General features: G+C 39.9%; 3 protein-coding genes across 6 annotated transcripts; 1 reads left to right on the top strand and 2 right to left on the bottom strand.

Annotated features, from left to right (window-relative positions):
• Nucleotides 1-1,798: 1,798 nt before the first annotated feature.
• LOC113124007 (CCR4-NOT transcription complex subunit 9) lies at nt 1,799-8,081 on the bottom strand. Its single transcript, XM_026296448.1, has 8 exons — nt 7,659-8,081; nt 7,110-7,295; nt 6,880-6,995; nt 6,554-6,663; nt 6,347-6,456; nt 5,376-5,474; nt 5,157-5,248; nt 1,799-2,117 (listed from the first exon to the last, which is right to left on the bottom strand). The coding sequence occupies exons 1-8, from the start codon at nt 7,674-7,676 to the stop codon at nt 1,949-1,951; spliced, it is 900 nt and encodes a 299-aa protein (XP_026152233.1). The 5' UTR covers nt 7,677-8,081; the 3' UTR covers nt 1,799-1,948.
• Nucleotides 8,082-8,165: 84 nt separating this feature from the next.
• Nucleotides 8,166-21,939, top strand: usp37 (ubiquitin specific peptidase 37). 4 transcript variants are annotated; one of them, XM_026296074.2, is made up of 23 exons: nt 8,166-8,320; nt 9,277-9,495; nt 10,557-10,707; nt 11,403-11,491; nt 11,584-11,699; nt 12,073-12,150; nt 12,440-12,528; nt 13,267-13,516; nt 14,551-14,682; nt 15,523-15,646; nt 15,834-16,078; nt 16,175-16,292; nt 16,424-16,503; nt 16,702-16,866; nt 17,123-17,176; nt 17,437-17,518; nt 17,645-17,876; nt 18,214-18,380; nt 18,543-18,603; nt 18,917-19,032; nt 19,316-19,385; nt 19,935-20,073; nt 20,290-21,939. In XM_026296074.2, exons 2-23 carry the CDS (start codon nt 9,322-9,324, stop codon nt 20,375-20,377), a joined length of 2,820 nt encoding a protein of 939 aa, XP_026151859.1. In that variant the 5' UTR covers nt 8,166-8,320; nt 9,277-9,321; the 3' UTR covers nt 20,378-21,939. The 4 variants fall into 4 exon arrangements, with proteins under 4 accessions (XP_026151859.1, XP_026151856.1, XP_026151857.1 ...); XM_026296071.2 differs by having other exon boundaries at nt 17,437-17,584; nt 17,657-17,876; XM_026296072.2 differs by having other exon boundaries at nt 8,166-8,521; nt 17,437-17,584; nt 17,657-17,876.
• ybey (ybeY metalloendoribonuclease) lies at nt 21,926-23,402 on the bottom strand. Its single transcript, XM_026296078.2, has 4 exons — nt 22,867-23,402; nt 22,640-22,771; nt 22,394-22,462; nt 21,926-22,198 (listed from the first exon to the last, which is right to left on the bottom strand). The coding sequence occupies exons 1-4, from the start codon at nt 23,074-23,076 to the stop codon at nt 22,124-22,126; spliced, it is 486 nt and encodes a 161-aa protein (XP_026151863.1). The 5' UTR covers nt 23,077-23,402; the 3' UTR covers nt 21,926-22,123.
• Nucleotides 23,403-23,407: the final 5 nt, after the last annotated feature.

The raw sequence follows: 23,407 nt of genomic DNA, 5'->3' as shown, positions 1-23,407 counted from the left end.
TTGGTTGAAACAGTTTAGATGCAGTTAACTGCACAGCCTGCTCTAATGTATATTTCTAAGCTGTCTGACATGCACAGGTGACTCTATCTTGCTTTTAATCTGTTTTGACGTGCAAAAAAATAACAGGTGAATGTCAGTGACTGAAAATGCTGACATCTGAATCCCAAAATGGATACATGAAGATGAAAAACATCACTTTCCCTGTTCAAGCTAATGTACTTTGCATTGGTCCCTGGATCATGCTAATAATGACTTTAGCTGCTGTATCTCCTTCCTCATAAAAGGTAAACAGACAAAAAAAACACACAATGCATACTTCAGAACATCTCCCTTGGGGTCAGATTTGCTCACAAATGGAAAGCCTGAGTATAGGTGTTTCTGTTATGCATGATGTCGAGCCTGGTTGTATGAGCATAATGGAAGCTATGGGGCAACAATCTGTTAATGTACCGGTAAAAGGAAATAAAGACTCATTAGCGAGGGCTCTGGGTCTGGTAGATGGAGCACTCAGTGGGCATAGGTGAGGCACTTTCTCACTGCACTCACAAATAATGAACATAACTTAAAAATAAGATAAAAATCTCTGGAAAAACATAGATGCTTTTCTTTTACTTACATAACATCACTAACAAGAGTGACACCTCTTCAAAATAATGCTCATCTGAGATGCACATGTGTAGAACCAAGATTTTATAGACAGAGTTAAAACAATTAGTTGCTTATAAGACTGGAACAATTTGGTCCCACAATTTGGTCCCAGCCAGATAGATTTTTGGAATTCCTGATTTTTTGTAATTATGTCACACTTCACAGGGAAAGGTCTGAAAAATTATTTTAAGGCTTTTGCACATAGAACGTAGGGACATATTTTGCTAGTTTTCTGACTTCCGTAAATTAAATAATTGTGTAATTAAACAAACACTTTATTCAAATCATGCTCATGTAGTAAACCTTTTGTACCAGTCTAAACTGAAATAAAGGCCACAAGATCAGCTAAAAAAATCATCTTTCTATGGAAAAGAAAAATGATTTCTTTCTAAGAAATCTATCTTTCTGTATTCACATTATTATGCTATATCTGCAAAAACTGCATAAATATGTACAGTTTTGCAGTGGTGTAGTGCTTCTATTGTCAGGGTCTAAGTAGAATAATTCCCTCTGAAATGTAATAAGAATGAAGTATTAAATACCTCAACAGTCGACAGTACTCTGTTATACCCCGCCACTGCCAAATGGTATAATTTTCTTGTGTATATATAATTAAGACACTGATCCCACAAGACTTTGAAAAAAATGCCTTTCAAAATCAATGATATTCTGTCTTTTTACCATTTCAAATGGACCATTAATATCCTAATTGGGTTAGTTTATTTATTAAATATCTTGAACAACCTGCCCCAGACATTTCCCAGTGGACAGACATGTTATACAAAAATACATTCATTGTGTTACTAAACTGCTACATACTGTATCAGTCTACAGTCTTGCAAAAAAAAAAAAAAAAAAGAGACAGCCCATCATACAGAATATTAAGTCATTTAAAATGACTTAAAAAAAAAAAAAACAGTTCCTACTATAGGGTGGAATGGTAGAAAGAGTTTAGAGTGATAAACAAATTAACAATGGAGTGATATTTTGGGTGGGCTGATATGTCCAAATATACTGGCTTCAGTATGGAGATTTACTGTTCCAGTTTTGAGGAATCTTACCAAAACATTTTTATGTCAACAACAAGTATCAGACAAAAATGGACATCCCCAACACTGAAAATCTACTATTTGTTAGGTCTCATGTAAAATTTGTAGTTATTAATCCACCCCAAAGAAAAATATCTTCTGCTATCATTAAGTCATTTTGCTTTGCAGACAGTCTTAGCACCACATTGGGTAAAACATAAAATCGAGAGAGTGCTGAGGAAGTCCTGTGTCCACTGTCAATGCACACACTGTCACTGTGGAGCCAGTGGGATACCTCTTGCATCAGTCACTTGGCCTTCCTGTAGGTTCTTGACCAACTGTGCCAGCCAGCGCTTGGTGGTGGTGTCGTCCTTCAGCACCTGAGCGAAGGTGCTGTCTTTTAACTGGTCTGGCAAACACTGCCGCAGGGCTTCCCTGGCTCTGCAGGAAGGGATGCCACATGTCACAAACTAGTGTATTTCTCTCTTTACTATAAAATACATAACTTTTCATGATGGTAGTTCCAAAAGGCAGTGACAGACAGAAGGTCTGTACTTTTCCACACAAATAAGAATTATAACCGTACACGCACAGCAAAACCTTTTACAGAGGAGAACTTATTCTTCAGATAAAAATACCTACATATGGACTGATCTATATTACATTTCATGCACTGCTGCAAAGTGATTTCCTGTTATGCATTATTGATAATGCTTAAATGGATACTATTGAAGCTGTTATGGACTATATCTTTAACCATCATACTGATAAAATCTATTTGTAAACTTCAGTAAAACAAAGGTTCCCAAAGGAAACAGGTTAGCAGAGTCCTGAGATCTGAATGATACAGGGTTAATGCATCGACAGCATGTCAGAGTAGCAGAGAGAACTGTGGCTCTGTTACAATAACTGTCTTGTCTGATAAGGACAGGGATGGAAATGTGTTGACAGGTGCCACAAGTGTGATGGAAAGATGAAAGGAATACTTTGAAGAGTTGATGAATGAGGAAAATGTTAGAGAGCACAGAGTAGAAGAGGTGACTGTTGTGGAGCAGGAAGTAGCAAAGATCAGTAACGATGAAGTGAGGATGAAGAGTGGAAAGGCAGTTGGTCCTGACGACATACCTGTGGAGGTATGGAAGTGTTTAGGAGAGGTGGCAGTAGAGTTTTTGACTGGGCTACTTAACAAGATCTTAGAGAGTGAGAGGATGCCTGAGGAATGGAGGAGAAGTGTACTGGTGCCCATCTTTAAGAACAAGGGAGACGTGCAGAGACTACAGAGGAATAAAGCTGATGAGTCACACAATGAAGTTATGGGAAAGAGTAGTGGAGGCTAGGCTGAGATCAGAAGTGAGCATTTGTGAGCAGCAGTATGGTTTCATGCCAAGTACAGAGAAGGCCAGAAGGAGCTGCATTGTGTCTTTGTAGATTTGGAAAAAGCGTATGACAGGCTGCCAAGAGAGGAGCTGTGGTTTTGTATGAGGAAGTCTGGAGTGGCAGAGAAGTATGTTCGAGTGGTGCAGGACATGTATGAGAGCTGTAAGACAGTGGTGAGGTGTGTTGTAGGGGTGACAGAGGAGTTCAAGGTGGAGGTAGGACTGCACCAAGGATCGGCTTTGAGCCCCTTCTTGTTTGCTGTGGTGATGGACAGGCTGACAGATGAGGTTAGACAGGAATCTCTGTGGACCATGTTTGTAGATGACATTGTCATCTGTAGTGAGAGCAGGGAGCAGGTGGAGGAAAATCTAGAGAGGTGGAGGTTTGCTCTGGAAAGGAGAGGAATGAAGCTTAGCCGCAGTAAAACAGAGTACATGTGTGTAAATGAGAGGGACTCAAGTAGAACGGTGAGGTTACAGGGAGTAGAGGTGAAGAAGGTGGAGGATTTTAAGTACCTAGGGTCAACAGTCCAGAGCAACGGAGAGTGTGGAAAAGAAGTGAAGAGACGTGTGCAAGCAGGTTGGAACGGGTGGAGGAAAGTGTCAGATGTGAAGGAAAAGAAGAAGACAAACAACTTGGACCAGACCATATTAAAACACTTAATTTTAGCTACTATTTTCAGACTGGTACCTGACAGTGTACATTGATTTGCTTTTGGGGTGCATTTTAGGCATCATGTCTGCATTTCCCCTGGTGCATTTAGTTTTTTTTTTTTTTTGTTTGTTTTTTTTTTTAATAGTCATTGTCAAACTGACAGTGATAACACCACACAGACACACACACCGCTCTTCTGATGACTGAAGCAGGTCAGAGTTGGTGTGGATTAAATGTTTCTGTTTTCACAAATAAACTCCGGACAATATCATGAGAATCATGTCCAGAGATAGTCTGGAGTTGTCTTTTTAACACATGCAGCCACAGTGGGGAGGGCAATGGAGCTTGCATAAGGGGCGGACTGAAGTGATTCAGGCCGGGGATCTGACTCCATCCCAGGTCACTTTGTAAATGCAAGCAATATTGGTGGACATGCAGGTGGACTGTTGCTATGTACTATGGTTGCTCTGTACTATGGTTGCTTTATGCCTCGCCAAGAGATGCTATAACTAATTTTTGGCACTGCAGTGAGAGTGAAAGTCACGCTTTACGCATGGATTTAGAGAGTCTGTCGACTTATCCTGCTGCTATATTATCGCCCACAGGCCACCTAGAAATGTCCCAGTGCTCCTGACGGTCTGTCCACCACTGGCTCAAACCTCGACACTAGCCAGACTTTTTACAGTGAAGCTCTTAGGGGCCAAGTCTGGCTAATATTCAGACTGTATTACTCAGACAATTGTATTTTTACATGCAGCTCACCAACGTCTAGCTACATTTAAGTGCATGTCTAAAAGCATGTTGCTTCATTAGGGTTAATGCGCCACTCACTTTTAAGTGTGAAATTCTTCCCATTTATAATGTAATAAAAGTTAGGATCTGTTTAAATGTAATCAGATAAAAATAATTAGAGTTAAATTTTTGCTCTTACATGTGTATCAAACCTGTTGTTTAAGGTTCATATTTTGACAATAGGACGTTGAAAACAGACTTCTCTATATTCTTTTGTGAAAATCCAATTAATCGAGAATATAATTAGCCGATTAATCTATTATTAAAATTGTTGTTTGTTGCAGTCCTAAACCAACTATTTAGGCATATATTGGAATTTTATCAAAATGGCAGTGAATTAATTTTCTAATTACCTGCTAATTATTTAAATTTGTATGTAAACATTAAGTTCTGAAATGAAGCCTTTGAATGATCACCATGATCTAGTATGTCATAGCTCCTCCTAGTGGCGACTAGTGATGATCAACTTAGTCAGTCTGTCAGTCTGTCAGTCTGTCAGTCTGTCAGTCTGTCAGTCTGTCAGTCTGTCAGTCTGTCAGTCTGTCAGTCTGGTCTAAATGTCCAATCTCATCTTGCACATTGGATCACTCTATTGAGATCCTAAATTACAACAGGAAAGCACATAGAGCAAACTATGTTTGCTGAACACCACTCTACCTGAGATTATCTGAGAGGCGAAGGTAGCAACGAACAACATGCTTCAGCAGACGTGCTGATGGTTCTTTTGAGAGTTGTAGTACCATTTTGCCCTGCAAAGAAAATCATGAAAATGAAATGATCAAAAGAATCTCTTATAATTGATGCCAAATTTCATAGTGTGCAGAGCCCAGAAAGGTACAGTCAACAGACCTCTGATGTTACTCAAGGGACACTTACAAGTATCATGGCAACATGGGAGAAACGTTCATAAGTCTGACATATGTAGGCCAGTCCTGTGTCATCCAAAAGAATCTTCTGCAGTATGAAAGTAGCAACCTGCCAAATAAAACAAAGTGATGAATGCATAACCCTGTTACCATATTTTCTGGGCTAAAAGTCACACCCGAATATAAGTCGCTTTTTAGCAAAAACAATATATAAATATGTATAAGTCGCTTTGCTGTATAAGTCGCATTTCTAATGATACCAATTCTAGTCTAAATTAGCCTATGAAGAATGTAAGGTAGGCATAGCAACAAGCAGAAGTACATTACAGAATAAATTCATCTGTGTCAATAACGTTAAACAACTGCACCAACATCAGGGTGGATGGAGATGAAGCAGCATCTCCTCCTCCTCTCTCAGGTTGTCTGAATATCGACACTCAGTCCAAACTTAAGCTGCAGACTTTATTACCTGCACTTTGAAGTCTGCAGTGTAGCTCTTTGGTGGCATTTTCACTTGTGTTACACTAGGAGCTAGAGTTTAGTGTGAACATAAACATTTTTACTTCTTCAGCGGTACAATATTATCTCCAATTGCATCAAGAGAGCCATCTAATGCTAGTGACTACTCAACAGAATTACTGTAAATATAGACATATAAGTCGCTTCACTGTATAAGTCGCAGGACAAGCCAGAAGAGTAAAAAAAAAGTAAAAAATATTGTAAACACCAGTATAAATAAATAATAATAATAAATAAATAAATACATTTATTTTTCTATATTTTGAGAATACAGTACTGCTTAATTGACACAAAGGGATTAATAAGCACAATCTAAACAGTGGAGCTAATAAATGAAAAGAGAAATCAGGAGAAATGGTTGTGTGAGACAAAGTTTTAACTACTCTACCAATAGTTAACATTTAAGTTTGGGTATATGCCAGTTAACTGAGTGGTACGAAAGTAGGTGTGATAGTTAAGTACCGTCTTGGAGAGTTCACTGCCTGATTCCATAATGCGGAGACACAGTGGGATGATTTCAGTGGTGAGGAGGAAGTTAATCACTTCTTGTTCATCCGTTTTAACCAATGCACCTGTAGTAAAGACAAACAAGTTGTTGTTGTTGAGAACAGCCAAGATATTGGTTTGTAGAAAAATCAAGAAATAAAACACCATAGCAGCAGAGTTTACCTATGACTCCAAGGCTGGTAAGGCGTAGGTACTCAAATGGCCGTGTTTTGCTCACAGTGTGCAGAAAAGGGTAAAGGAAAAGAGGGATGTGAGCAGCGAGAAAAGCTGAGCTGGTGGGGGAACAAAAGCAAAAAATACAAGGTGACAAAAAATTCAATTTTCCAAATTCTGAGCAAATTATGGTGGAAATGCTCCTAACCCATATGTTGAACAACTACATGTTTCTGATGCATTACATTGGTAACGCTTTTAAACAGCCCTTAATTCTGGGCAGTAAAAGAAACATGTCACTCTGCAATTTTCCATTACACTAAACTCCCCTTTACCGTGTCTCTGGATGTGAGGCGACACACTGCAGAAGTGCCAGGGCGTTGCAAACTCTGTTAGATTGGTGAGCTGTAAGTGTAGGTGGATTTATAGATGGATAGATGTTCACTATCTCCTAAATAAGAAAAAAAAAAAAAACAAATCAGGAAACAAATTTTCTGATGAATGGATGAACACACAAACAGTGAGATACTATGTGCTACCGCTAAGGACGGGACATGGGCCATACCTGTAGCAGAGCGGCAATAGTGCCACAGGAGTGCCAGAGCATTGGCGCCAGGTCTGGCACAGACTCCCGTTTCTTGCTCAACTCCAGCAGGGCGTTTTCTCTGGTCTCTGGACTGGACAGCTCATTGATCCATTGGTAGATCTTCTCCCGGTCCACCTGGGCCAAGGCTGTGACATTAGTTACAGCCTGTAAATTGAAAAAGATCATATTAATTCACCATCACTATAATATAATTTAACCTTGAATATATGCTGAACGAGGGTATGGGGGGAAAACAGTTTCTGCATTTTTGATTAGCATAACAGTTTCACGAGCAGTTAATGCAGAATCTGGGGTAAACTATTGAATAGGTGGGTGCACTCATACAACACGCAGTACTGTGATTAAATATGTCGCCCATCGTAAACAAAAATGCTTCAATTAAGAGTTGGAATATGATACATAATAAAAACAAGAACGCGATACTTCCAGAAAGTTTTGAATAAAATGCTTTTGACAACTTAAAGTGAAGACAGGCCGTACAGTAGGTTAACGCTATTAGATACTTACTGCTCCTGTAGCGAGCATGCTTTGAACCTCTCACTGGTCCGTGGGTGTACTTCAAACTACTGTATTAGCTGTAGTGCCGCGTAGTCACAACCCAGTGATGCTGCAATCAAATCAAATCAAATCAATGTAACTTAGCTAACCGGAATCTCCACAGAGTTAACCACGCACCGTAACTTCACAGCTACAGACAGTTAGTCCGAGCTAGCTGCTAATGTTAACCCTATCGCCTAGACAAGTGGAATCTAATACCGCCATACGTGGACATTACAAGCATCATATCTTAACAAAAACAACTGGATAATAACCGATTAAGGTTCTTGTATGTATCAAGATGCTTTCTCAAACTCAAAACCAAAAGCTGGTGACAATAACGTGAACGTAATCTTGTGGCGAGTTTTTCTTGAGACAATCGAGACAAACACTCCAGATATCGCGAGACGAGGGTGGGCTCGGTCGCACTCTCGGTTACCATTTCCGTTGTAAATTTTCACATTCCCGCCATCACGGAGCAGCGCTGCGGAGCGTAGAGTGCGGCTCCACTGTCAACAACACGCATACTGGGAGCAGGTGAATGCCGGCAAAACAAACTTTCTGTCCTCGGAGGACCCACAAAAACGACACTGTGATTTAAAAGTTTCAAGACAAGCATATATCAACGGAAGGTACAGAACTGCGGTGGTGTAATCAAACCGGGACACTGTTTTCATCATCAAATTTCAATCAGGCAAATTAGCCAGTTAGCTAGCCCTAGCTAGTCTGCTAGCAGCTTTGCTAACGTCGGCCTCCATCCATTCAGTGCCTGCAGATGAACGGACGACATTACCTGCATCCTACACATTCAGCTGGGCTGTGCTGCCACGCGGGTTAGCTTTTCCTAACTTTGTGGGTTTGTGCATTTTTGTGATTAGTCGTCATGTCGGAATAAGGTTAACCTTGCTAATGTTAGAGCTAATAAACGGCTGTCGCAATGTGATGGCCAGCTTCGCTCGTCTGTGCAGCCGCCAGAGACTGGTCATTGGGCTGGTTTAATGGCTAATGCAAGCACGGGCTGCTTTGGCTGCTAATGGAACCGATAGCCAGCTAACACAATTCACTAGAGTTTCCTCACTTTGGAAACATTTATCCGTGTTTGTCAGTTTCGTTCTGGGACTATATTAAGTTATAAAGAACCGTATGCTGTTGTTAGTGCGGTGCTCTTGGTCGGCTTGGACTTTGTTGTGACTTTCGACAAGCGCTCAGCAGTCACGTTAACGTTGAAGCTTTTGCCAGTGAAGACTAACAGAATTATGTTTCTCGGCCTTATTGGCTGAGAAACATCAACTTTGAAATGTTGTACGACGGCCCTGTTTCGGTTAATAGTTTAGCGAGATTGCGAGGTTTAATGAGCCATGTATTACTGGTACTGATGGTTTCTAATCAGTGAGCTCTGTCATTGAGCTCATTAGGCTGCTTTAATGTCTGTGGATAGTAATGATCATCAATGCCTCACAATTCTGTTCACTGAAAGCAATCAGTTTTAGTACTTGTATGGTTAAAGCATGCTAACGTTAGTTGTATAACACTCATTGGACATTGCTGTTATGGTACTGGCAAAGATAATTTATTTTTTCTTGTGTAGGATTTGTGTCATCATACATCCCAGCCTTCATCTGTGTGGTAAGCCATGGCAACCATAGTGCCCAAACTCTCCAGTGGTGGCGCTATTAGGATTCGTTTTGTCAGCATAGATCTGGGCACCACCAGGTGGAGAGAAGGAACTTTTGAGATTCTGGAAAAGGACAACAAGGTTAACCTCTGTCTAAGGTTCAACTGTGGTGGAGCTTCCAAAACTTTCCAGGTATTGCTCAGTTTGTTTCTTACTTTTTTAGAAATGGGTGCAACTGATAAGAATGTTACATTATTCATAGTAATCGCCAATTTTTGTACTCTTCTTTCTTCACCTATAGCAATGTGATCAGGACAGTTACCCAATGCTTCTTTCTTAAATTTCTAAATACCAGAATCCTGCGATAAAGCAGATCGTATGCTAGGTAATTGTTGATGAATGTTGTTTACCTGGAAAGACACAGGAATGACTAATTCACACACTACAATAAGATACCACCTTATACTCTGCCTTTCCTTTAACTCTAAATTTTCTTTGTTTTAAAGTTTTCTGTGGCATTTACAGCAGATGTACAGAAATGTTAAGTGTTTCTTTCCTCAACATTTGTATAAGATGTGTTTTGGATGATGTGAAGACCGTGAACTCGGGTGATTGATGCTGTGCAGGATTTTAGTTCACTGTCATCAAAGTAACCTCATACTAACACCCAGGACCTCAGACTGAGTAGTGCTGCTATTCTAAGAAGCCACGGAAATCCTGTGAGAAGTTGTACTAAAACAGAAAAGCAAAGCATGACATATGTCAAAATCTGTGGTGCAATTATTACAGAAAAGATAAAGAACCAGTTACAAGTGGTACATTTGGATAGGGGTTGCTGTAGAGCAAAGCTTTATAATGATCTATACACTGTGTGATAACAGCAGTGTTTGTAGCACATTACATAGTGTAAACAAACCTCTTTTTTTTCTCTTAGATGGCATGGTGTTGGTTTTAGGACATGTCATTTTGTGCACTGAATGATTATTGTACTAGAAAATAAATCTCATTAATGACAGAGCCTCAGGACTGGAATTAGATCTGGATCAGGACCAGATCCAGGTTCCTTTTCCCATGATGGTCTCCTCTCTGTTTGGTTTCCTCTCTGTTTCTCAGAGTCATAAATGACTAAAAACATATGAAAACTGATAGATTAATAATAGTAATTTATAATATAGTAATTAATAATAACTAGTGAAGTATGTTAGAATATTTTTCATTTATAAATTTGTTTTTCCTCTCTTGTTCTCTCTTAGCTGAACCAGAATGTGAAGAGTATTAGCCAGAGTGCGACTCGAATCACTCTGACTTTGATGGACAAAAGTGTCATCACCCTCGATAAGATGCCCCAGCCTTTAGCCCAGAAGACTAAAGAGTACCTGGAAAAGCTGAAGCAGGGAAAGCAAAGTAATTACACCCATGTCCATTTTAAATACTCGCAAAGAATTGTTGATGGTTCACAGCATGATAAAGGTGAAAGATTACAGGGATGCAGTTCCTTTTTGTGATTTATATAGTCTTTGATTAGCTTTTTGACTGACAATAATGTTTAGTTACAGCTTTGATTTTATTGTATTTCTTAAATTAATGTAAGGACATACAGTCAGTATTTCTGTGCTATGAGTATTGACATATTACAAGTATGCATTTCTAAAGTTCTAACAGATGATAGTGGCAGAGTTTCCCCCTTCCAGTTGAGATGGCAGGTTTAATAATGCTACAATTCCACTGGTATCCCCAGGCACAAATAAAAGGCAGTAGTAAAACATTCTTTCCTTTTTCATAGTATATTGCACCATTTGTTACACATTGTTAATTGACAGTTCAGTCTAAACATTTTTTGAGCATAGCAATCCAAAGATGCAAGGATGCAGATACTTACAGGAACTTTGTATTTACGAACAGAATACAGTGAACTAGCTGACATGGTGAGTCTACAGTACGTCAGGGTTGGTGTCTGAGTATTCACAGGCTGTGTTAGTTAAAAGCAAAAATTATTGGTGTGGTTTTGTGAAAAACATTCATGATCCCAGTCTGCATTGTTCAAAGAAGCATTTTATTCACATGCTTTTTCCTGAGTATTTGTTTTCTTAATTTTGCAGTTTTAAAGTCTTCACAGGGAAGTGCAAACTTTAGTGTGCTTGGAAACCGCTCTGTGAAAAATGAGATAAATCCGTCCGGGGAGAGACAGGTCAGCAGCAACACAAAAGTTTCATGTTTAACTTGAAATGCTTAGACAGGGTTATGTTTGACTTAAATATTCAGACTCTTAACATTTTCCAGACAGCAGCAAGGCGGCAGAGTGCTGAAGGCCGTGAGGACATAACACCACGGAAGCCTCTGGGCAGCCCAAGCAGGGCAGCCTCCACTCCCACTCGCACTGGCCTCTCTGAGAACAGGTGTGGCATCATGTTACAATTGCTATACAAGTTGTCTTGTGAACAGTTTGATAATTTGTAAGTGTAACTTAAGGTGATAATGCTGGGCATGAACTCTGCTTAAAAGTACTTATTTTTAGCTATGATGCCACGTGATGTGGTATCCAGGAATTCTTAATAGGATTAATTTTGTATAGTATTCTACTTTCTAATAAGATAAAACTCACCCTAAAATCAAATGTGAGCAGTTAATTTTCCTCTCCACTGACAACAGTCTTCCTGCGTGAGACTCTCTTCCTGAATATTGCATTGTATCTGATAGAATAAATTCAAACCACAAAAGAATTTCTTCCATTTTAGGACTAGTCAGCTCAGGCATGTTACTGTTTTTCAGGAGTGAGAAGAGAAAAAGACTCCTTAATTCTGAAAGCGACTTGGCTGAGGACTACCCTAAAGAAAATGATTCCTCAAGGTAAAGCAAACACTGCCCAGACTGAGTTTTAGTGATGCTGGCTGCACATAGAATGACATGACTTGTAAGCTCGTGCCACGGCCCTTGGCTTGGCTTTTTGTATGTTTTGCTTTTCTGCTAATCTTATAGTAAGAAATGCTAGAAGGTTTATACCAGTGATGTAACTTGTAAAGATGTGTTCTGCTGACACTGCAGAAGGGACGATTTTAAACTCTTTATCAGTGTGTTTGTCTTTTCATTTTAAGCTCTCTGTTTCCAGTCATATAAAAATATGTATACATTTTCTTAGCAACAACAAGGCCACCTCAGATGTATCCAGGAAGTTTTTACTCAGCTGCAAAGATAAGCTGAAACAGGCAGAGGAGAACAGGAGCTCAGGTAAACCTCTTTATCCACAGCTCAGCTATAGTTGATCTGTGTCAAGTTATCTCAGGCAATTGCATTCACTTTGTGTGCTCTGATGAGTCATTTTTGCTAGAATCAGGAAAGATTTATTTCACTGGTTAGTAGTGGTGCAACGGATCACAAAACTCACAGCTCGGATCACATTACGGTTTTTGAGTCACGGATTGGACCATTTTTCGGATCAGCAAAAAAGGGGAGGAGACAAATGTAATTTATTTACTTTTCTTGAGAACAGTACAGCAAAGAACATTTGGTTTTAACAATAAGAACCTATAGAATCTATGATTTTGACAAAAATAAAATCAAGAAATAACCAGCTGAATAAATACAATTTTAAAATAAAATATTCAATACTCAGTTGTTAAAGTGCAACATGTGAAAAACAACCTGAGACAGACCAAATCTTATAATGACAAATTTTTTTTCTCTGTGTAACTAATTACTAATTACTTAAAAGCAATATATTTTCTCTGCCATTGCTAAAAATTTAGGATTAATCTACAAGTTTAAAAAAGGAGTTATTAATCTTCGGGTCACGTGCATGCCAAACCGTGGGTTGTGATCCTCACGGATCATGGATCAACTGCGATCCCTTGCACACCTACTGGTTAAATTTACCTGCATAATCTGGAGATTTTACAGCACTGTGCTGTGCACATTTTGTGGCCTTAATCTGACTGTGACACCATAGTCTTTTGTCCTAACCCTTAGCACCACTCAGTTCAACTCCGCTTCAGCCAACGTCATTCTATGGCAGCCGATCTGTGACTAAAGACTACAGCCAGAGCCACTTGTTTCTGGACCGACCATCAAGTACAGGACAGACCACCACAGCCAAAAGAAGCCTAATGCTGCCCAACCACTCCACTCCCTTCAAGAAAGTACGCCCCTCTCTGGACTATGGCGGCTGGAACAAGCAGAGGCCCTCTACTCTGGCACAGCCTCAGCCCCCACTGCAAGGGTAAGAATAAGACAGATATGTTCCATTAAATGTGAAGAGAGAACAACCTGCTTTTATAGTGAATATTGTAAAATTAAATGACACACAAGGAAAACAATAAAAAAACAAGGAGTCTTTGTTAGAAAGACAAAATATGTCTCCAAAAGTCAGTTTTGCAGTTGTGATTTGAATGTACCTTTACACAATAAGGCTGTGCAAAAAATTGATATTTAGATATATATTGATATTTTTTAAACCAATACAGTATCGATATTCCAGCCCCTAATATCGATAGTCCCTCTGGCTGCTGTAGGGGCCGTTTCCCTGACCTGCGGTAGATGGGGCCGGTCCTTCTTGTACAACGTGCATCTTTGTCTTTTCAGACCAGAAGGGAAGTGGGTGAATGAATGAAATGTTAGAGATTTTAGCAGCACCTTTGTCTTTAAATCAGATCTTTGGCTATATTTTGGCTTTAAAGTTAAAGATGGGAGTAATGACATGGGCAAAACAAAAGTTAATTGCAGGCATTGCCAAGTTCCAATATGGCATTCAGGCAGCAGGGCCAACTTGTAGGTTCACCTATAACACACCATGCTGAAAAGTTAGCAGTGTCCACTCAAGCTGTAGAGCTGAGGCAAACGCTACCTACAAACTAACATCTACCTCAACTTGTGTACAAAAATTACAGATTCGATAGTGCATTGTGTTTTTTTTTTTGTTTTTGTTTTTTATCTCCTAAGATCTGCACCCTTATAGTGTTGTTAAAAACCCAGGCTTGTCATACCGAGTTCTGTCTGCCATGATCTGCATGCACCATGTGGGAGTTCACATGGCTAAAGTGAAAACGCAATTCCTATTATGCAGTTCAGAAACATTCATGCACTTTCACTGCATTATTTTAAAAAAAGTCTGCAAATTTGTTGAGATTTCTTTTTTTTTTTTTTTTTTTTGGTTTTTGTTTGGTTTTTTTTTTTTTTCGTTTGTAGAGGCTGATGTAGAGCTTTTTTGGCAAGTGCTTAAAATGGTGTGCAATTTTTTTTCAACATACATTGCAGATTTTCCAACTTGGGCAACACTTGCTACATGAATGCCATCCTGCAGTCCCTCTTCAGCCTCCCCTCCTTCTCCAATGACATGTTGAGGCAGAGCATTCCATGGAAGAAGGTGCCCATCAATGCACTGCTCAGGTACTACACTGAGTTCATTCAGTATCTATAGATATCTGTAGATCCACAGATGCATTAAGAAAACATTACTCTTTCTTTTTGCAAATTGTTGTGGTTGGTGTTAAATAAAATACCCAGAACCAATTGAATTAGTCTATAGAGTGTCCCACAAAATAAATTATTTCTAAAAATTTGGGCTGCACCGAATAATCAAGGAAATCGCTAATTTTGATTACAAAAAATCATTGTGGCAAATTCTTTGCCTCAAGAATTCATTCAATTACTATCACTTACATTACCGGACCTGCTAAGCATAGGGATCATTGTTCCACACGGACCATAATCACTGTCGCACAACACATTTCAAAGTTGGCGCTATGGCAGCGAGCTAAACTATAAAGGCAGAAGATGTCCAAAGTTGGGATCATTTCAAACTTTAAAAAGATGACAACACGGTGCAATGTGTGTATTGTAAAGTAGAACTGGCGAACCACAACAACACTTGTCAATGCTTCAACATCTGAACTGAAAGCATCTGGTTGTGAACCAGACCGGCTCACTCAGTGGAGCCGGCACTCGGTAATGTCATTTTAAGGTAACATGTTGTTTACACAATAGAATTATTGTTTATAAATGCAAAAGTACAATTTGTCTGATTACTCGAGTAATCGCTGAAATATTCGGTACAATACTCCAAAAATGATCGATAGGTGCAGCCCTACTAAAAATAATAACAAATGCATTTCAGATAATTTTGCATTGGTAGTTGACCCTTTTTATCAAAACCTTTGTTTTACTGAACTTTGGATCCTAGTTGAAAATCTTTTACTTTATGCTGCATTCTATCTACATTCCCTGCAGGCGTTTTGCTCACCTTATGGTCAAGAAGGATGTGGGCTGTCCAGAGACAAAAAAGGACCTCTTGAGAAAAGTGAAGAGTGCCATCTCCTCCACAGCTGAGCGGTTTTCTGGAAACATGCAGAATGTAAGATCTCCAGTTCAGAGCAGCTGTGGCCTGCTAGCACTGGAAACATTCCTTAATAGATAAATGTTTTGTGTAGTTGGTGCATAGAAAAGTCATGTTACACACTTTACCAGTGAAAGAAAGAAACAGCCGTATTCCTGTATTTCAACCATGGTGCTAAACTAAGTTTCTGTGTCACAATGATCAGGATGCTCATGAGTTCCTGAGCCAGTGCTTGGACCAGCTGAAGGACGATGTAGAGAAAATGAATAAGAGCTGGACAAATGAAGCTACAGCCTTGTCGTCCTCTGTGGTGTCTGAGAATGGGAAGGAGGCTACATCTTTGGCACTCAAAGCAGAGCCTGGTGAGGAGGTGGACACCTCTCGCATCTACACCTGCCCTGTGGCAGTTAATATGGAATTTGAGGTGCAGCACACCATCACCTGCAAAGGGTAAGGCCTGCCTCCTGCTTGGTTTTCAGAATTCATCCCTACTATGCATCATTGTGAAGCATAAATCATATACCTTTATACCTATACCTTTTTCAGCTGTGGTGAGGTAGTGACCAAGCGAGAGCAGTTCAATGACTTGTCTATTGACCTACCACGCAAGAAGAAAACCCTCCCACTTCGTTCTATTCAGGATTCTCTGGATCTCTTTTTTAGGGTGAGTATTTTATAGTTCTAATTAAGTTATATCTTTGATGACTGAACAAGCAGCTAATCTACTATTAAACAATGGATCAGCTGAATATGGTTTGTTTGAACACGTAATAAGTAATTTTTTTCTTGTTGCAGATGGAGGAAATTGAATACTCATGTGAAAAATGCAATGGGAAAGCAGCAACTGTTACGCATAAATTCAGCAAATTGCCCAGGTATACACTGAGTGTTAATTGACAGTGAAATATATGTGCACAATGACAATTTGTCAAACACAGAAAAACCTTAAACCAGAAAAAGTTAGTCAGATTTTAAATTTAAGGACAGACAAAATTTTAGAAGCCACAAATGTCGTTTGTCGCTAAGCAGTTAGTGGTGTCTAAAATCAAATGACTTTTCTTTTGTCCTCACAGAGTGCTCATCCTACACCTGAAACGGTACAGCTTTAACGCTCAGCTGTCTTTGAATAGCAAGCTGGGCCAGCGGGTGGTTATTCCGCGATACCTGACCTTGCTGTCCCACTGCACTGAGTCAACACGACCTCCTATCAGTCTCGGCTGGAGTTCCCCAGCCTCCGTGTAAGACATCCTAAACACCTTTAAATGAAATCTATCAATAATAACATTAGGGGAATTTTTTTCATTGTGCTCAATGTTCTTGCTAGGATTTTATAAATTAGTTGGATTATCTCCTGAGTGATTAAGTCATTAAGATTTTAAATAAATGTTTTTCTATTTAAATGTATCCAATTTAGCTATATCAGCTGAGAGGTAATGGTTAATTAACATGTTTACATAGCAAGGCTTCTAAGGGTTTCCTTTGTTCTTGTCAAAGGTCGAGAACACTAAAAACATCGCAGTCAGTTAACTCTTCCACTGCAGCTCTCCGGTAAGTCCTGCTGATTTTGCAAGACGTTCAAATAATGATGGCAAACAATAGAAAAGAATTGACTGCTGCTCACAACTGAAGTTTTGAGTAAATCCTAAACTCCCAATTATCCTGCAACTTGTTCTGTACTCAGCCTCTTTTACAAGTGGTGTGTATAGTCCTTCATGTACTACATTGCTCTGACAAGGCCTTAAAGTGTGTCCAGGCTTGATTTCTGATTTTGACTTGTAAATTTATTCACTGTACCTATGACTGTGTAGAAGGACTGGAGGGAAAGTGGCAAACTCTAGCTGCACTTCTGTACTCGTGGACTCTGACAGTGAAGAGGAGCTGAGGAGAAAGGTGAACACATGTCGCAAGCGACGGCTCAGCAGCTGTCTTCCTGACAACAGTGACCGATCAGAAGAGGTAATAAACCTCAAAATGTATGATTCAGTCTCTTGTTTTCTCTGTTGCTGTTTGACACAGCTGTGTTTTCAGCGGGCAGCAACATTAGATCCATCAGACTTTGGTGGCATAAATGATGATGAAATGCTGGCGGCAGTGCTGGAGATAAGTCGTCAAGAGGCTGGAGTTCCTGCTTCACCTTTGCTGGAAGATGAGCCAACCAGCAGTCCAGACACAGGGTTTGGGGACACAGATGCCCATGACCTGGCCTATCACACAGATCTGCTGGAACCAGAAAGCAAACAGCCTGCCGGTAGGCCAGCATTATGGGGGTTGTTGTTGACAGTCAATAGATGGGCTTTGAACGGGTGACAGTCTGTTTAAGTTTTAAAATTTAATGACAGCATGAGATTGCATGACACAGTACAAAAATCTATTCACTTATTCTGGGTCAATCTTGCAAGTACACACTGCTTGAAAACATTGTGACACTTTGCATTCTCACAGAAACTGAGTCAGATGAAATATTACTATATTTCAGATGAGGTAGCATTATCATTATTAAACTGACATGTAGGGGTGTGTAATTGGAGATAACATAACTGCATGTTAGTAATGAACTGACTTGTGTATTTGTTGCTCTTGTGTAGATGTGCTGGATTCCTTGGACCTGACCATGGATGAGAACAAGGAGAACCAGACTCCAGATGGTGTGCAGCAGCAGGGTGAGCTGGACTGGGTTCAACAGTACAATCTGGATCAGGAGAGGGAGGAACAGGAGCTGCAGCAGGCTCTGGCCCAGAGCCTTCAGGAGCATGTAAGGCCAAAAGCCATAGCACTTCATGTTCTATCACAGCACTATAACGCCATGAAAAGAATACCTGCATTAAATATGCTGTGTTAATGCAGTAATATGGGTGACTGCCAAATAAAGAAACCACAATGTTTTCGGTTTGTTTGTGTGTTTTAATGCAATTAGGAGGCTCAAGAAATGAGGGAGGATGATGATCTGAAGAGGGCCACTGAGCTCAGCTTGCAAGGTATGTATGTATGTATGTATGTATGTATGTATGTATGTACGTCCGTCCGTCCGTCCGAAGGAGCTATCTAATATATTACACACCCTCAGAATGGATCAAGTCCTTCCCACTCCCTAATGTGAACATATCTGATGAAACGAGAAAAGTATCTTGTTATAACAAGATACTTGGCAAGTGTTTAGGCTGAGTCAGTCGTTGCCTAAACCATAAAACTGTGGCCAGCATGTACTCATGTACAAGATCCCAGTTGCCATTTTAATTAGAGCTGACTCTCAATGCTTAGACCAGCATAAATCCCCTTCTCACCCAACAGAGTTTAACAATTGTCTGCCTGAGCTGCTGTGCTCAGATGATGACTCTGGTAACGAGGATGTGCTGGACATGGAGTACACGGAGGCAGAGGCAGAAAACCTGAAGAGGAACGCTGAGGTACTTGGCATCCTGCTGCCACACAGTGTCTGCCTGTTATTTAAACTAGTAGAATTGTCTATCATGACAAAATACTGATCTGCCTTTTTTTATGGTTTCTGTAATAAATTGAAAAGGATGTATTGCCAATGTGCTGAAGTCAAAGTCCTTTCTGTATGAAAGAAGTATAATAACTCAACATTTCTAGTAAAATTTTCTAGCTTTACTAATAAGACACAGTATACGTCAAACATACTCGACCACTTTCACGCATAGTAACCTGCTTATAAACTCTAATCCACAGACAGGGGACTTGGCCAACTCTTTTCGACTCATCAGTGTTGTCAGTCACATTGGGAGCAGCTCCTCATCTGGTGAGCACAAGTCTGTTTGTATCTCAGTCCTGATGTAGATCAATCCTCTGGCAATGTTCATGCAAACTGCTGCTCAGGAGCTGTTTTACAGCTACTTGTTTACAAAAGATGACTTGTTAGGCAATGTCTATATGCTTTTCCAGTTACGTGACACTGCAGGGTTTTTTTTGTTTACACCCTACACTTACTTTATTATATTTATATATTAAGAGATTATATTTATATAATTTATTTTGGAGATTTGCACACTATGTTAAAGTTGAAAAAGTGGGTGTGCTCAAAAACCTGACCAGCACAGTGCCAGCTTTTGTGTACATGTGTGTTATAATGTAATACTTAGATTTTGGTATAACTTATCCACTGTAAAAAACATCATAGTTTCAACTACACTACAAGATGTTTGATCAGCTGATTGAGATTCAGCATCAAACCTGGTTGCATGCTAGTGAAATCTCCTGCTGTAGTATTTATTGGAATGACATTTCCACGTTAGACATATTATCTGTCTTCACCTAAGTGCCCATGAATGAACGCTATTTTCCAACTAAGGCCACTACATCAGTGACGTGTATGACATGAAGAAGCAGTCATGGCTGACCTACAATGATCTGGACGTGTCACGCACGCAGGAAGCAGCTGTCCAGCGAGATCGTGACCGCAGTGGATACATCTTCTTCTACATGCACAAGTGAGTTGGCAATAAGAGCACTACTACTTCCACTACTGTGGCATTTATAACCAGAATCTTTTCCATGTCACAGTGTGTTACATACATTGATTGATTAGAGCCTTTAACACCTTTTGACCACTTAAAGGTAGTATTTTTGTGTGCTCTTGGTATAGGGCACTACATCGGTCAGCTTTAAGATGCTCTTTCACACGTTCTTATGTTGTCTCTCTTCAGGGATGTGTTTGAACAGCTGTCTGAGATGGAGAGAGCTGGAGCCAGCAGTACTTCAGAGGCAGGAAGAAATGTCCTGCAGCCTCTCTGAGTACCACTTATTGCCATCCGAATTTTGGTCGTCTACAGCATTTCTTCTCCTCCGCAAATCAGTAAATGCTAGTCTCACTTAGCAAACGTAACACCTGTAAATGGCAACATGGGTGCTTCAAGCCTCTTTAAGGTACCAGTAATACAGATAAAAATTATTCAGTGGATCAAATTTTGCCTGCCATGTTTTTGGGGCTGGAGTTTTTCTTTGCTATGATTTTATCAAACAATAGTTTTGTAAAGTTTCTTTTTGTTTCTTCATATATCTTTAAACTTTAATTCCATTCACTCAGACTTTGATGTAAAGTAACTATCAAACACCAGATGCTACTGGTGCTACATGGATTCTGTTTTGCAAACCCTTTATTTCTTATATAAACTAAATAAAGATATATTCTATGTTGGAGTATAAGCTGTTATAGAGTTAGAGGGTTGTTGTATTTAGCGTGTACGTTTGGTGCAATATTTATGTTTTGGCACAAACTGGCCAATTCAAGCTTTTGGTCAGAGTGTATGGATGTTTTCCCTGTGCTTTACTTAAGAGCTCATTTCTTTGTGTGGCTGTCTGCATATTTTCTAGATTTAAAGTTAATGAAGTTCAATAGTGAGAAGGCCTGTTTTTACTCAGTGTCACCCCCCCCAGTAGAACCCACTTTATTCTGTAGTGTCCTATTCTGTAGATTTTGACCTTGTGCCTCCCAAGAAGACTTTTATAAATCTGTGTACAAGCTTTACTTTGAAAGTTGCACAATTTTGTTGTTTATGAGTATGTTTGTCAAACCTCACCAATGTGCAGATCAGATTTTTCTCTACAGGCAGCCAACAGATTTTTCTATTTATTATAACAGCGTTAATGCTAATAGCTCTGCCAGGGAAGCTGGCGATAGCGTAACGTAAATTTCTTTCATCTTCATTAAGGTCAGTTTACAGTACTTAACACCTTAAACCTTTGCTAACCTTGTTCAACTGACTCCTGTCAGGTGTGACTGAATATAGCTGGAACAAATGGGAGTGTTTTTGTATGTCTGTGCTGGTTCCCATACTAGACACTGGTTGTACAGCTCTTTTTCCACTAGCACTGTAAAAATAAAAGCACACTTCATTATACCACAGCTAAGGTGCAACAGTTAAACCCATTCAAATCACACTATTTCCCCACTTCCCATAAAAGCAGAAAATTTACATAAGTGTTATGAAACATATTTTTTAATATTAAAGAAATGTGTGAATCAACTATGATACTGACGCCCAGTCTTACAGAGGTAGGTTTTAAGAAGTGTCCAGCTTTATTAGCTGACTATCTGGAAGTACAGTATTTGGTTGCAACATAAACAGTCATAAAGACAGCTGTTTGTTTGTTTTTTTTTTGTTGTTTTTTGTTTTTTTTTTTAAATATCTGCTGTGGGTTTTCTAAAACGCAGTGCTTTGCTGAAAAGTGGTCCCAGATGCAGTGTACAAAGGATAAAATGTATTAGTGAAGTAAGAATGAGCTGTTTTTTCTATCCTTCATACATGACTGATTCTTCCTAAAGCAGATTTTAATAAAATATTAAGGTGAAAGTACAGAGTTTAATTTGATTCTTGAAACTCTTACACTCCAATGTTTTCAAGGATGTTCATGCAATCACTTCAGACAACAGCAACAAATACTAATTGAATGGCCATGTGGTCACAGGGCAGTGAGCTGTAAGGAGCACCATAGTACACTTAATGCAGTGTTCAGCTGTCACCTGTCTTGACTGCATCTCTACGTCAGTGGCTCAAGGTGTCGCCCTGTGAGTTTGTTGTACTCACGCAGAATGTAGCTCTCTTTCTGCAGCATCTGAAAACGAAATGTTTAAATGACTACACATAAAGATGGTAGAGGAAGGAGTCACAGGCTGATACAGTCACATAAAGCGAACTATGCACACGTACACCGCCCCTGACGCTCATGTAAGGGTTGCACTGTTCCCTTCAATCAGTAAAATGTGCATTACACATGAAGAGTATTTCACCATGTGGCCTCCATACAAACCTCAGCCCACTCATCGTCTGTGTCGTGCCTGTAGCCCAGCAGGTGACAGATACCATGGGCCGTGACAACCTAAGCCGTGAGCAAAGAAGGGCTATGAATCAACAGCTGCTACTGTCAGTCTAACAGCCGAATAACTGTGAAATAAACGAATCTTACTTTTACTATTACCATCACCTTAGTATTATTCTAATCAGCAGCCAATTAATATGTAAACTGTAATGCTCTGTGGACTGTGCAGCTACTCACAGTAAGAGCACCATGCAGATCCAGGGATTTCTCTTGGCACTGCTTCATCACAAACTCCACCCCCAGGAAAATGTCCCCAAGGTTCAGCTCATCTCGATGAAGGGGGCAAGGCAGCTTACCGGGTCTTATGTCCTGAACGCACACATTTAAAGTCAACACGTTACAGAAGCAGGTGTATGTCAGTGATTTCTTACTTTACTGTCTTTGTGCTGTTTAATCATATTTGCCTCGTAGAAAGGAAACGAGAGGACATCCGTGGGCACATTTTTCTTTCTGTAGATCTTATTGAGGTGTTGGATCTTGTTGTTATCCACACATATAATGCCCAGGTCAAATTTCTGGATGCCCAGTATGTGCCTCAGTGTGTCAACGTCCTTGCGCAGCCTGGCTCGACGTATAGGCACTACCTTTTGGAGGTTCCGCAGTAATACTCCCATTTTAAAGGTCCGCGTAAATCAGAAAACATCCAGTAAACACCTTCACACGGGGAAACATTTGAAGAAGACCACCTCCACGATGGGCAAACACAATAACTTAGTGATGAGTGTATGACCAGGTCACGTTAGCCGCATGGTTGTGTTGCCAGCTAGGCGCATTCATGTTGACACGTCTCGACAATGTCAGCATAGCTCCCCCAAGCCGACCATGCACGGTTTCTGCATATTCCACTAGAGTTCACAAAAACTAGACATTTTCTACTGTTGCCGACTGAATTTCTCTTCGAGCAATGTCACAGTGATGGCAATGACGGAACGGAGTTAGGAATTG

The sequence above is a fragment of the Mastacembelus armatus genome, chromosome 21 (assembly GCF_900324485.2).
Source record: "Mastacembelus armatus chromosome 21, fMasArm1.2, whole genome shotgun sequence".
Classification (NCBI taxonomy): Eukaryota; Metazoa; Chordata; class Actinopteri; order Synbranchiformes; family Mastacembelidae; genus Mastacembelus; species Mastacembelus armatus.
The sequence above is the reverse complement of the archived record's forward strand: the minus strand, read 5'-3'. Positions and strand labels throughout refer to the sequence as shown.